The 15464-nt window shown below is 39.7% G+C and overlaps 2 protein-coding genes across 3 annotated transcripts; both read left to right on the forward strand.

Moving 5' to 3' along the window:
- Positions 1-6060: 6060 nt before the first annotated feature.
- Positions 6061-8378, forward strand: LOC116251514 (caffeoyl-CoA O-methyltransferase-like). The gene is made up of 5 exons (XM_031625832.1): positions 6061-6240; positions 6354-6433; positions 6546-6690; positions 6978-7109; positions 7902-8378. Exons 1-5 carry the CDS (start codon positions 6076-6078, stop codon positions 8193-8195), a joined length of 816 nt encoding a protein of 271 aa, XP_031481692.1. The 5' UTR covers positions 6061-6075; the 3' UTR covers positions 8196-8378.
- Positions 8379-11004: 2626 nt separating this feature from the next.
- LOC116249668 (F-box protein At5g67140) lies at positions 11005-15077 on the forward strand. Of its 2 annotated transcripts, XM_050076533.1 has the most exons (6): positions 11005-11343; positions 11620-11766; positions 13166-13301; positions 14008-14106; positions 14424-14516; positions 14709-14838. In XM_050076533.1, exons 1-5 carry the CDS (start codon positions 11255-11257, stop codon positions 14511-14513), a joined length of 561 nt encoding a protein of 186 aa, XP_049932490.1. In that variant the 5' UTR covers positions 11005-11254; the 3' UTR covers positions 14514-14516; positions 14709-14838. The 2 variants fall into 2 exon arrangements, with proteins under 2 accessions (XP_049932490.1, XP_031478716.1); XM_031622856.2 differs by lacking the exon at positions 14424-14516 and having other exon boundaries at positions 11007-11343; positions 14709-15077.
- Positions 15078-15464: the final 387 nt, after the last annotated feature.

Below are 15464 nucleotides of genomic sequence, written 5' to 3' on the forward strand. Positions count from 1 at the left end.
GAGGTAAACTCAAACTGTATGGGCATCAAAGTAGAAGTGCAATACGAGTTCAGCCAAAGATAATATCGATGTGGTGTTTGTAATTTCTGCCACAAGACCAGCTGCAAATTTTATTTCAGTGTCACCATAAACAGCTAATAGAATTTACATGCGCAGATACGTAGAGGTCAACAAATTAAGTGTGTTTATGGGAGACATGAAGTTGGTCAAATAATCAATTCAATACCAAGAGATTGTTCCACCCCGATCCAAACGCAAGTCTTGACCCTGCATCACTAGACATACGGCAGTGTTCTTAATATCGGTTAAGATAGTTGATTCATACCCAACAAATTAACCCAATTTTGCTTTGATGTGGTTTAAATTTTTGTAGTGACCCAGCTCAAAATTGATTCAAATATTTGCTTAGCAGATCTAACCTGCTCGGTTAGTATTCGTTATATTAAAGTATGGGATTTTACATTTGATCATAGTTCATCGAGTAAGCTTAACAGACACGTAGTGTACCATCTCAAGGTGAGGAACTGTATTAAATGTTTTGAGAATTGTTGGGGAGTTTTTATACTTGCACGCCATATTGCCAGTTTGATTGATTTATAGCCTTTCTAAGGTACGAATTCACGTTGGCTTCAGGCAATCCCCAAGATCAAACGTTTGAGTAAATTTTGAGCTTGGTTCTCATAATTGATGAGTCTCATATATGCAAACTCAAGAACTTTTTAAGGTTCAATTCTATGTCAAGTTGATGCATCTAGGATAGTTACGTCCAATTTAGCGTTCCTTTGCATTGACATATGGCGCATCACTAGATCTTGTGTGGTAAAGTGCTCCCAGGCCTTATCATCCTGATTATGAAGTAAGAAAACATTCATTTTCCTACTTGATGATATTTAAACTTGTTACCTACATGCTAACTCGTCTAGCTCGCCCTTTTCTCTCCCTCCACCTCTTGCATTTTGTTCCTGCTCTGATTTTTGTTTCTTTATGTTATTTGTTCTTGCTTTCTTTGCTAATTTTTCTCTCTTATGCCACTTTTACCTTTTTCTTTTAATATTGTTGTTTGGTGACGCCTTGTCATTGTATTTTGTCTTGAACGAATTTCCATTTTGTAGGCTCTCTCTCTCTCTCTCTCTCTCCCTCTCTCTCTCTCTTTGGCCTCGTCCTCTTTCTACGGCTGGGTGATGTTGCCGTTCTGTCTTTCCACTCTCTTTCACCCCCCCTTATTTTGTTTTTTCTGTACGTTGTTTTGTATATTTTCTCTTTTGCTTTTGTCTTGCGGTTTGTTATTGTATCTAGGGGACCTCTGTCCCTAATTATTGTATGTAGGGGACTTCTTGTTTCCAAATTTTGATATATATTCTCATTTTATCGGCTCTCTCTCTCTCTCTCTCTCCTCTCTCTCTCTCTCTACATGGGCCATGTCTGACTCTTCCACCGATGCAGGACTGCTTGACGGCATGCGAAGTCCGCAGTCCATATTCCAACTGAGCCTTAGGTCTCTTTCTCTCTCCTTTATAGTCAGGCCCCGCCAGACCCGGGCTTGGCTTGTGCTGATTGGTAAAAAACAACAATTAATTGAGCACAGAGATTACACTTTGATGCTACTTTCTTCTTATTCCGAACTTCCTGACCACAAACCTATAAATATTAGTAGCCACTTTATAGGCAATAAAAAGGTGTCCATCTTCTGAGACTACAAGACAATTGAACACCTAGATGCTAGAACAAGACTTAAATATGTGAGTCTAGCTTTAGTCAGAGTTCCATTCCATTCTTCTCTCAATGTTAGCGGGGACTTTAAGCTTTGGATTTGAATAGAGCCAACGATGAATTGATTGAAAGGAAAGGAGAAACCACATTGTTCTTTACCTCCTATCAAAATTAATTTCCTCATGATCTCAGTTTCCAACATTGGGCATCTACATGGAAATATCATTCGCTTCAGTTGTGAGCTAGGAACAAGATTGTGCATCTTCTTGCTCAAGCTGCATAACACTTCTTTCATGGATATGTCCAGGCGTTCGGAACGGGTTCCGTGTTCATTCTCCATTTCGTTGGCAGAAACGATACCGGGGCTTTGGGGAAGTCAAAAAACAAACATGACATATGGCTTCTTCCTCCAACTGCATGGAAAAGATTATTTCATACCATAGGACAGAATTCTCTAATACATCCAGCAAGTAAAAAAGCATAATGCAAGAGAAATTACACCATGAGTCGCATCTAGTTCACCATAATCCAACCGATGAACTTAGATGTTCTTGTTTTGTTGGATAAAATTTTGAACATGAGTTTCACTTGGGACCATTGGAATTAAGAGAATGATCCTAACTCACATGGCTTCGAACCAGCTGCCTTTTAGTAAAAGAATCAAATAACTTTTCTTCTGGTCATTGTTGGCCAAAGATATACTTATGCACATGTTTTTCCTCCACTCTTGACTACAAAGAATGAGCCAAAGTCACCAAACATGATCCACTTTTCTCGTTTCAAGTTTGGAAGCATTTCCCTAACTGATCATTGGCTTCGGCTATGTCTTTTGCCATCCCCATCTTTATCTGCATATCGGTCACATAGACTGAAGGAGGATTGGCCATTTTGTCTCTACTTTTGCCGTCCTGCAGACAATGTTGGAGCTTTGAAACGAAATTCCATCCGATCCGGGCCGTGCATAACATCCTGAAGGTTGCAACCCAAGCAATGCAGTCTCTGCAGATCTTCATAACTTGATTATGTCGGCCATTGCCAACAGTAGCAGCAAATCATTCTCTGTTCATTTGAAGAAAGTGCATATGATGCTGTCAGTTATGCATGATCTTTGGCTTCCACCTTTAGTTATATTAAAGCAGAGAAATCGATCCAGAGTTTTCTGAATGGAGCTGCAAGGAAGTCGTCAGAGGTGACCGAGGAAGGACGTCATCTCAGACCCCACAAGAGTTGGTGAAACAAGAAATGCATAATTGTAGGTAGAAACAGACGTAGGGACGGAGCATTATAATAAGTACCTGGTACATCTAAAAGCTATCTTTGACTACAGGCAGAACTTCCACAATTGCCAAGATCCACTTATATCTTTGAGCGTAAATAAAACAACAACATAGAAGACCTTAAGGGATAAGGTCTCTGTCTGGTGAGGAAGAGGACAAAGGCTCTAGCATTGTGGGGTATTAGTCAAAATTGCTGCACACAATTATGCTCCACTCGTCTGCCGGCCAAGAGAGAGAGTCACGTCAACTGCACCAAACAAATGCAAAGGCAAAACGAATTTGTCAAGGAAAAATGACTTTCTGCTTGCAGCAGATGATAATTGTCGTGAATAGTGTGACGATAGAACCAACTCCTATGCTGAGGTCAGGCTTTTGATTTGACAACCTCCATTGGCTTCCTAATAGTTTCTGTTCAAACCCCAAGAATGCTAAGAATTAAGATTGTCAATCACTTAAAAACTTCATTTTATAAGTTCTCAAATTCTTTACAATGCTACAGACTGGACTAAGCTTTTAGAGTTACAATCTAGCTTCGTTAAGGCACACTCATCTGCATGTGTGAGACCTTAAATCTAAATGTTAAACTGTGATCTCATACCAACTTGGCCCATTCTTACATTGACATCAAACTCTTGATATAATGGATTCCAACTCGCCATCTAAGAGTTTCTAAATGTTAAACTAGGATATGATACTACTGTAACAACTTGGTCCGGATTCCAACTCACCATCTACCACCAGTTTAAGCCTCAAAAGGATTAAAAACTAGAACGCTAATCACTTAACAACTTCCTTTATAAGTCTCACAAAAAAATTTTACAATTTTAGATGTAAGACCAAACTTCGTAGGTGACATCTCCGTATGCTTGACTTAATTCGTGGAAGAGATGTTGGCTACCAATAACATGTAAAACGCGGGGCACGGCTGTCCTGTAGTGCGATAAACGATCACAAAAAGGAACTCATCTTGTTTCCTGTTCCGTTCAGTTTTTTTTACCCATCACTTGGTGGTACTGATAACATATATTCAAGAAAATTAATCCTGAACAACTCCCAATCCTTCCATATCTACCTACCCAACCTATTAAATTACATCCAAAGGACGGAAATGAACTGTTCAAGAAAAATATAAAATTTGCTTTTGCAGTTTTATTTATATCTAAAGTCTAAACTTGCTACCAGCTGTCTCAATTAGTCTCAGATAGCCGATATCGTTATGATTCAATGGTCACGCCCACTTTAATTTTGTTTTTTTTTTTTCAACACCTTTTATTCTTCGGCTCAATTTGATCTTAATTGCAACGAGAGTAGCGAAAATATAATCTCACTTCATAATGCCAGACATCGTGTTATCATAATGAACGAACAAGTTTTTAACCCATAATTCGTTACCTATAAACAGTTTCTTTTCTGTCCCATCGTAGCTTATTCATGACAATGTCTTTTAACGAATTTAAACCAATGACATGAAGTTTGAGCTGCCACAATAATTGGTAGTGAGGGGGAGACTCTCGTTGGCACCATTAACCTAACTATCTTGGACTTTCTTACCAAACAATACTTTCATATTTTTCATTCATGATTTGTTTATGCATTTTTTTATCACCATGGAGCAGGTCAACAAAACTATGCTAAGAAAGAAAGGAAAAAATAATGGAAATGAGGCCTAAGAATCAGGAGTTTAGGAATGAAGACTAGAGGGTCATGGCGTTTGGTCAGAAGAACTCTTGCACTAATATCTTATTCTACAAACTTTGAAAGTATGCAAAAAAATGGACGTCGACCCACATTGAAGGTTGGTATGTTAATCTATAATATATGCATGTAACATTTGACGAGTCTAATGTGTGGTTACCGTTGTTTATGGTGGCGGTAGTGGCAGTGATAACATAGCATGTTTAGATTTCACTGATTTTGAACCTAAGATAAATACTCTGGACCAGTTAAGCTTATGAATATATCTTTAAGACTCACCATTACTGGTGGCGGTGGTGGTTGTAATTTAGTTGCTGCCTAGTCCCCGCATACCTGAAAGGATAGGTGTAACAGTCCTTTAAGTTTAAGTTTTCGGTAAAAGTCGGGAATTTCCGGTGAAAGAAAGAATCATCCAATTGCCCGAGTCGGAATCAAAGTTTCCTTCCTTTTCTTTGCCTTCAGGGTCCAGAGTTACGACAGTACCAACTTCGACTTATATATAAAACCCACTCTACTATAGTGCAAAGAGCATAGCTTGGTTTTTAAACTGGAAAGCGCCTTGGATAACCCCAGGCCATTGAAAAGTTTTGTTTTTGTTCTGATATTTGGCCATATGAGAAGTGTTGCTTAGAAAAATGATTTTACATATTTATTCTTATTTATGTCAGTGGATAGATGAAATGAGAAGGCTATTAGCTCACGTTGTAGAGAAGGAGGCATCATTTTTTTATATTTCATTTCTTGTTAAGCGAAGTATACAGAATCAAACAGATAAATATATAAGTTTAGAAGTTACAAGTTTTCAATATGTGCCATTGAACTTATTTTGAGTTATAAAAAAAAAAAAAAAAAATCTTGACGAAAAGCATATGGTATTGCTTCATAAATTGTAGAAGGTAAAAAAAAAAAAAAAAAAATGAACCACATTCAAGATAAATTTTTCTTCCGACAGTCTCCACATTTCTCTCTTCACAGAATCATTGAAAACCCATCTCTTGTTCGTATGCTCCGTCTTCTATCAAACAAGGAAAAGTTCCTCTGTCTACGTGGCGAAGGGTCAATGGTCAAAGTCTGCGTCTACGTTCCAACGTGGCAACGCTTCATTGGGAAGCGTCACATGGTGGACGAAATGTCGATGGAGCCCTTGGGGGGAAGGTTGGTGGGGGCGGGCCCCACATGAAGATGCCCCCGCCAAAGCTGAATGGTTTAGGTGCGCCGGTGGGCCCACCACCACCACGGTGCAAATGGAATGGAATGGAACGCTGCTTCACCAGCGGGTCGCGGTTGGTGGACGGCGTAGGAACGATGCATCTGGTGGCGGGGCCCACAGTCCCCTCTCCGTTCGGTGGGGGCAGGTCTCCTTCTCTCCCTCTGGACTTCCACTTCCATAAATATGGAGCTCTCTACCGGCATGGAACCAGGAGCCAGTGCGCAGAAAGAAGAGAAGAAGAAAAAGGAGGAGGAAATGGCAACCAAGCAAGAGGAGCAGCAAACACAGGCGGGGCGCCACCAGGAGGTTGGCCACAAGAGTCTCTTGCAGAGTGATGCGCTCTACCAGGTGAAGATCCTTTCCCATCCCCATCTCCACCCTGTCGTTCATGAGCTCCCGTTCTTTCTTGGGTTCGATCTTTTCCTTTCTTTTTGTAAATGGTTATGTGTTTTCTTTTGCAGTACATCTTGGAGACAAGCGTGTACCCAGGAGAGCATGAAGCCATGAAAGAGCTCCGTGAGATTACCGCCAATCACCCATGGTCAATTTCCTCCCGAATCTCCTTTCGTTCTGAGACTTATACTTTCATTGAAGACGTGGTTTTCCTTTTTGCGGGGTAGAGGAAATCTTATTTGGTTGTTTCATTACTCTAGGAACATTATGACGACGTCGGCGGATGAGGGGCAATTCCTAAGCATGCTGTTGAAGCTTATGAACGCCAAGAACACCATGGAGATCGGTGTTTACACCGGCTACTCTCTTCTCGCAACCGCACTCGCTCTCCCGGATGACGGCAAGGTCGCTCTTCTGTTTCCTTCTCTTCCTATGTTTTGGATTTTTTGTTCGTCTGTCTTTTGAAATCTCTGAACCAGATACCTCTCTTCTCTTTCCTTTGGATGTTCACTAGTCCACATGTGGTCAATGATGTACTTATTTTCCTCTTCCTTTTCCTGCCTTGGATTTTCTAATCTGGTTCAATTTGTAGAAAGAGTCGATTTCTATTTCCTAAACAATTTTCCGTGCGCTCCTTGGCTTTAGTTCATGCTTTTCTACCCTGTGCTAAATTGTGAAGAACGTTGCTACAGATTTTGGCCATGGACATCAACCGTGAGAATTACGAGCTTGGTTTGCCAGTCATTCAAAAGGCCGGCGTTGCACACAAGATCGATTTCCGCGAAGGCCCTGCGCTGCCGCTTCTCGATCAATTGATCGAAGATGTATGTTCACTGTCGACGAGCTCTTAACAGCCTTCTATTTCCACTTACTGAACTACAATTGGGTTCTGGATTTGAGATGTCATTTTTTGGTTAATCTTCAAACATTCCCCGCCTGGTCAAATTTAGGTTCCAGGCACTAATAAATACTAAAATGAATTGTTTGGAAAACTTTTGCGTAACAATATATATTTCTTGTAACAACAAATAGTTTTCGTAGAAACATATGTTTCCTGTAACAATAAATACGTCTTATGACGGTATATATATTTAACAAACATATATCTTGTAATCTATTTAATAACAACATAAATGTTAACTAACTTTGAATATTAAATGAATATCTTGTAGTGGAGCGACACAGTCAAAGATTCGATAAGAAATAAGTTCACCTAAAAAGCAAGTTTTAATGTTTACATTGATGATGATACCAAAATTTAATTTAGGCTGTTTTGGCATTAAAAAATGACCAGATAAGACTGTAGTGTAAGCCAAGTAAGAGCCAGATATATCTTCCGGTTCACATCTCTCGAAAAAGCTGCACGCCTAAAAATTAACACCAAAGCATGACAATATAGGTATCAGTGGCATTCATCGTTTTCCGCTTAACGATAGAAACTTATTTTGTCGGTCTCATAACATCAAAATGCTTCCAAAACTGAGATTACCATCTATGACTAACACAAACTTAGGCCTTCTTTCCGATTTTAAATCATCAACTGCAATCTAAGCAACGGTGTTCCCCGCTTCTTAATTAGCCTCATCTCATCGAGCATGTTACTGTGGCTACTGCAGAAGAGCAACCATGGAACATATGATTTCATCTTCGTGGACGCGGACAAGGACAATTACCTCAATTACCACAAGAGGTTGATTGATTTGGTGAAGGTGGGAGGAGTAATTGGCTACGACAACACTCTGTGGAACGGATCAGTGGTGGCTCCTCCAGATGCGCCGATGAGGAAGTACGTGAGATATTACAGAGACTTTGTGTTGGAGCTCAACAAGGCATTGGCTGCCGACCCTCGCATTGAGATCTGCCAACTTCCTGTGGGAGATGGCATCACCCTCTGCCGTCGCGTCTACTAAGCGACAGGCGACCTCCATCAATTGAAACCCTTCTCTATCGTTGTTGTATTATTATCGTATCCTTGTTCCCTTGCTCCTAGTATATGGTTTTTGCGGCAATGGCTGCAAATAACTACTTTGAGTTGGTGGTCTATCTTATTCCATAAGAATTCTTAAACTTAATGCAGGAAGATTCATATGAAAGCCAGGGTGATATATTTGAGTTTTTTTCCCCTTACATATTGTGGATCAGTGGGTGGAGTAAGAGGTTCTGTTCAAGTTCTTGATTCAATAACTGGTTTAACAACCAGATTGCCAAGATCATGAGCGGACACCTCTTGATCCATATTGAATGAAAGTAAATTGGCCGATACTTTATTAGTAGTGCCGATACGCTTATTTGGCCATCAAAAAAAATTAATTTCTTACTATTATTTCACCAATATATGGCCCCTGAGGGGCTGCATAGGTCCCATATCTGCTGATACTTGGGACAGGCCATTCTGTGCCCATTCTTAGATCACTTTCTTGGTGACATGTCTCGTATAAGCGGATATTGGCGTATGTGGCTATTATTGAGAACAGTGGTCCACTTCTGAAACTGTAAATTTGCTAAGCAAACAGTTTACTGTTAATGAGTTAAAAACATAATGAGAGCAAGATTATGAACAATGTGCTGCTTTTCTTATAAGCTCTTCATTTTTTTGAACATCAAGACAACTCAATTAAAATTAAAATGCGGTGCGTGGCACTAGTGCCAACAGCAGTGAAGTAATAGATTAAGAGCTTCAAATGCCCAAAAACAAACCTCTACGCATTTAATTTTCTTTTCGAAAACTTCTATGCCCTTGTCTTCTGGCTCAAATTTATATGAAAGCAGCGGGAGCTTATCATGTTCAAGGGCTTTTTTACTCTGTCCAAGACTTGAAAACCAATTTAGTTTGGTAACTTTTTTACTGGCTGTTAAAGCATGGTTGCAGGCTTACACCCATCCCTAGTTATCAAAGATTCAAAAGATCTTGGGCTCCCCATAATTTCAAGGAGGTCAAAAGTTTAATACTTTTAGTGTATCTCTTGACACTAAATGAAAACATGACTGGTTGTTTTCCTTTAAATTTTTTAAAAGCAGGTCTCAACTTCAAATCTAGTTTAGGTTCAGGTAAACTCAATGAAAACATGACTGGTTTTTCTCTTTAATTTTTGTTTAAAAGTAGGTCTCAACTTCAAACCTTTTATTAGTCACTTCCAAACAAAAGTTTTCGAAGCTCACTCGTGCTTAGGCAAGATGAGTCAATGAACTCAAGCCGGACTCAAGTTCAAGCCTGCAGGCCTGTCAACTGAGTGAGGCCTACTGTGACCACCTACCACATAAATCACTCCAATATGAAAATAACTCATCTTTTGCTATTTCTCTAGCATTCAAATGCTCACCATTCACCATTAAATAAAAGGGAGAAGAAAAGAGTGTCAGGATCTGACTGCTAAGCATCGCATCAATAGTTCGAATTCCATGGGTGTCACGTCTCATGCAAGCCGAGCCTTTGATAGCACCGGATCTATTCTTCTAGGCTAACATGGGTCCCAAACAGTAGAGATGCTCGCGGTTCTCAAATCTATTTTACATTACTAGTTTGGATCTGGAAATTGATCAAAGGGGGACTGGATCCGAGATCTAAAATCTGCAGTTTCCAAATCCGCTTCTTTTCAATGTGGACAGAGTTGGAAACTAGAACCAATTTAATGGTGGAAATTATGAGCGTAATGTCGACATATCTGCAGGTGACTGTCGACAGTCGATGCACACCCCCGATTTGGGCTTCACGAACTGGACCCGATTAGTAGGTACCCGAACCCGGATATTCTAAAGACCGTCTCCTTTATCAAATCTCACGGATCAAACTCCAACTTAAGATGTTTTGGTATCCCAACCAGACTCGTATCAGCATGGCATCGTTAGAGCTACAAGGAAGCCACGGCCCAAAAGAAAAGAAAGAAAGAAACACCGTTCATGTTCAATTTTGGTATGCTTCATCCTTTTATCGTCACTTTGATGGCTTGCTTCATTACCAACCACTTAGTCATCGTCAATTAAGCATCTAATATATATATGTAATATATATGTAGAAAGATAAATTAAAATCTTATATATAATATATATAATATATATATATATAAACTAAGACAAGTTAAAATACAAATATACATAATGAAATTGATTAATCATGGAGAAAAAACCACCCAAGACAAAAGTGGAAGGTCCACCAATGGGTAGCCACATGGTGACTGGTGTAGCAGTTGTCAGTTGCTTACAGAACTTTACAAAATTAGTTTAATATATATGTTAATGTTTTATATATTTATTTTATATATATAAGTGTTAAAAAAATTAAAGGTATTAAATGACTAGTCTGCTAGTGAGGGGTCAAACCCTAACCCTTTGGATTAGGATGGCAAGAGGCATTTGGATAATGTTTTTCCTTGCGCAATCCGATATATACGGACATTCCAATCTTACGACGTGTTAAATATTCAGTTTCTTTATATTAGGATTCATCTTAGATTCGGATTCGGATCCGTTCGATATCTCCACGTTTCCAGATTGACGAGGTTGTGATGGTCCAAGATACGCTCGCCGGAAACGTGTTTGGATTATAATGTTCTTTCTGAAAAAACAGGCTCCTCTAGCATCTTGACACGTTTCCTGATTTTATACGTGTCAAAATGTAATAGGTTTCTTAACACAAATAAACGTTTTGCTTTGGTTGTCTCTTTTAGCGCAGAGGAAAGAGAGGGAAGAGTTCGAAAGAAAGCAACAGGTGACGAGAGGATGACCACATCCTGAGGATTTTGCTTGCGGGGCAAAAGATCCTCTCTCTTTCTTCTCCTTCTTCTCGTCCCTCCAGCCCACGCCGATTTAAACTCATCGTCGTCATCAGACTATGGATGACGATGCGGATGACGCCGAGCAACAGAGAGAAAGCGTGAAGCTTTGCTTTCTCTCCTCCTCCTTCTTCCCTCTTGACTTGGTCCTGTTCTTGGAAAATGATTGAGGCCTAAGGAATCGGTGGCGCAAATCGGCAATGGCGGACGTTTCGGAAATTGATCGTCTTCCGGTCGACATTCTTTCCCACTGCTTCGGCTTCATTCAGTCCTTCAAGGACTTGGCCTTGTAATCTTCCTTCTGCTCCATCGCTTCTTTTGGTGAAACGTGTTTCTTGCCTTTTGTTCTTTTCTTGGTTGGCGTCGTTTGTTTTGTTTGTTTGTTCTTTCTTTTCTGTTGATTTGTTTATTCGGTAGGTGAATTCTCTCCAATTTCTTAGTTGGTGTTTCCTGCAATTGAGCTTTGACGTTCGGTACTGAGTTCTGAGCTTATTTTAGTTTGTATATGTTTCTTCTTCTTATTCTTCTTCCTTTGTTGGGATTCTTGTCCATCTTGTTGGTCTAGGGTTAGCGGGGTTTGTAGGAAATGGAGGGAGGGAGTGAAGAGGAGCCTGGCGAGGAAGGAAAAGCTGAGCCTTGCTGGTTGGAAGATGGATGACGAGTCCACCGCCAGGATGGTCCAGTCTGCCATCAATCTCAAGGAGCTCGACATGTGAGGACTATCTCCCTCTCTCTCTCCGTTGTTTCCTTTTCAACTACTTCGTCAAATTCAGAGTTCCATCAAAACAAGAGAAACAATTAAACCGATGTTAAGTTGCTATGATGGTTCCCTTTCAGAGTTTGAATCGTTCATACCTCATTTAAATCACAGCAATGCATAATTTGGAGCATAAATCTTGGTCAACTAGGCAAATTTCTCAGAAATCTTAATGACCAAACGTTTTATCCGACTCTCGGTTCCTGTAGGAGCCAATCTGCTGGTCTGAATAGAAAAATTTTGTAAGCGAAAAAGCATTCACCTAATCAAGAAGCTCTGTCCAGTCCCACAAATTCTGTGGAAGAAGCTCTGCCCACTAATCTCCGTGTCCCTCTATCAACCTGCAACTTTTCGACAGGAGAACTTGACAAAAAGCATCGGTATATATATATATATAATATATATATATATATATATATATATATATATATATATCTGTGTGTGTGTGCAGAAGAACGACAACTTTTTCTGCGCTGTTTCATGGAACTGAAATTGGCATTAGCTGAAACTATAAGAGGACGGGGAATTTGGAAAGTGAATCGTGGAACCGTGTACTCTCTTCCTCCAAAATGCTGGGTTAAAAAATTCGACGCTTCTGCCTGGAGCTAAAATTTCAGGGGACGCCGTCACCTTCCATTTGCGTTCTGTTTTACTCTTCAAATACATGTCATTGCTTCATCATGACCTCACTAAAATGTTCCCCACAAGTGTTATGATGCCTGTCATAGACATGGACACCACAGATAAGTGGGCTGACTTTTCTTATGAAAAACTAGATGTCAACTTAATCGCTCATGCTGTCGTATGTTATATCCTTTGTAAACATTAGATGTCAGATTCACCGCTCATGCAACTTCAGGGAAGTGTGTGAATTTTACAAGCAGAAACTTGCTGCTAGGGCTTAAAATTTGGGCCAAAGGAAGTTAACCCTTGATAGCTTGCTAGTCTCATTTTATTCATATGTATCATGCTTATGATATCGATATCAGAGTTTAGATGTATATCTACTACTTATTATCCATATGTACAATAATTAAACACTTACCGAGAGGTATCGAGATAGGAGAACTGTATTTGGTCAAACTGTAGCCCCATCTTGTACTCAGAACTGCATAAAAGAGTGGATGTTCGTGGTTGAGGACTGCCAAAACTCATATGGCATCACTGGAATAACCGCCTAGCCTAATCGTAATTCCTTTTCTTCAGTAACAATAGTTTGCTGACTTTTCTTGAGGGTGCTTTTTGTTTTCATCAATAATTTAGTGCAATCTCATGTACTTCATTATTAAGTAAACCTGTCTGACATGTATAGATTGCAATGCTTTAGCCGTGTTAACTCTACTTCATTTTGTAGTTCACGAAGCTGTTGGGGTAGTCAAATAACGGATAATGGTCTGTACAAAATATCGTTGGCAAAATGTTGTAGCAGCCTGACGTCAATTTCCTTGTGGGGCATGGTGGCAATCACAGACAGAGGTGTGGTTCAGCTGGTAAGAAGTCCCCATCATGATTTCTTGTTTTTATCAGTATTTAGTGAGAGGAAACTGGCCCGTTATTCAATGACCATTTAAACCAGTTATCTTGCAAGCAAACGACTTGCAGATAGGATCGTTCAGATTTTCCACGTCTTATCTGTTTTATGATCCTGCTTTTAAATTCAGGATTCTGCATATCAGTTTCTGACTTGGACAGGCTTCCTATATACAGTATGCCCGTAACCCAAAAGAATATGCTTTTCAATATAATCTTCAACCATTTCCAGCGGAAAACTAGTGAGCTGTTTTGTCTCCCATGTTAACAAAATAGAGATTTATATGAGCTTACGTGTACGTTCTACAAGTGAAAGAGCTATTAATTGGCACATACTAAACGTGCATACCAAAGCAAGTCCAGACTAAGAGCTATGGATGATATGATTTATATATTGGTATACTTCAATTCTTAGAGAAAAGTTTTTTTTTTTTTTCAACTTCATTAATTTCTCGTGTGTCCTTGTGCCACTTGCTTGGCCTCGTTCTGTGTTGCTAGAAATTCTTTTTGGCGGAGGCCTCACCTTAGATTTATCCTCTTGTCCTAATCATCTTCTGTTAAATCTGTTGTCTCTTTATCAAGTTCTAATACTTCTCTTTCTCCAATAGTTTTGAATTCTTTCTGGTATCTTTGATTCTTAGCGGTTGTTCTATCATGGGGTTGCAGGTGTTGAGGGCTGTTGCTTTGCGCCACCTTAATATCGGTGGCACATTTATCACAGATGAATCTTTGTTTGCAATTGCAGCTAGTTGCCCACATTTGAAGGTAAATCAGTAGGGAATTTGTTAGTTCAACTAAGATTGTGTATAACATCTGATATTCATTAGTTTCATGTGAATAAGGGGAAAAGAGAAGACGGCCAGATTGCAATGTATTGCACGCCATACAGTTTTATAGTTTTAGTACACGCAAATCATTTTTGTAATCGTAAGCTACATGTATTCTGCATGAGAGGAACCCGGGTTAGCACAATTTCAAACCTCTTTGTGGCATTTTGTTTAAGGGTTCTGGAGGTCGGGGTTGTTCACCTTAAGAGTTCAAAGACCGTTGGTAGTTTAACCACCATTTCTATGTCACTGCAGATCACTGTTGCAGGGAAGGGACCTATAGCCCAATTGTTATATCATATAAACTCTAAAAAATTGCTGGTGTCATGGAATGAATACTTCTAGCAGGTACAAAATTCAGGTCGCGTCACACAGGATTTAGTGTAATAAACAATTTTGCGCCACATATGTACTGTGCATATATAATACTGATCTGCCACACTCCTCATGAAGTCTCTGATTGATATTTAGTTTCTCTTTTTTCCGAGAATTTGATCGATGAAAATGAGTATTTTAAGGTAAACCGCATGCATTTTTCAGGTTATCATTCTTTGGGGTTGTCGACATGTTACCGAAAATGGCCTCATTGCGCTTGTAAACAAATGTCATGAACTCGAATCTATAAACATTTGGGGAGTAAGTGTTTCAGTGGACTGCTACCTCAGTTTACTCTCCATCAGCCCTACTCTGCAAATAAAAGCTGGGAGGTTACGCCTCAACACCGCTACGCTTCCTCTTGTTCCAGCTGCTTGAGAGAGTCGCCTCTTTCTCGAACCATTTGTATCATATCATACATCATTGTTCTTTTGGTTGCAATTAATTTGAATAAATTGTTTCACATTTGTGATTGTCAATGTAGAAACATGATATCTTCCACCAACTTTGTATGTGATGAATGTACAGTTTCAATTCGTGTATTTGACCTGAGTGAGAGAGAGCGAAGGGGGAAAGAGGAGGGCAACTGACAACCGCGTCCTAAAACCATTGAAAAACACCTTTCGGATCAACTCTCAACATCACTAAAAGAATAGCAACTACAAGAATCGCAATGCATCTGATACACGCCTACCGACCAATCAGCTATGTTACTCCTCTTTTGGTGAGACAGAGAGTGTGTGCCTTCAAGTTTGAAAGGGCGTTCTTAGTTTTATGTTCAAACATTAACTGCAAACACAAGAGTCAGTGGATCGACCTGTTGCCTAGGAATCCTCGGAACAGATCTTTTTCCCTGTTTCCTTTTTGAGTTAAAGCATGTGATTATGAAGTTGACTACTTTTCACATCTCGCCATACATGG

The sequence above is a fragment of the Nymphaea colorata genome, chromosome 3, assembly GCF_008831285.2.
Source record: "Nymphaea colorata isolate Beijing-Zhang1983 chromosome 3, ASM883128v2, whole genome shotgun sequence".
Taxonomy (NCBI): domain Eukaryota; kingdom Viridiplantae; phylum Streptophyta; class Magnoliopsida; order Nymphaeales; family Nymphaeaceae; genus Nymphaea; species Nymphaea colorata.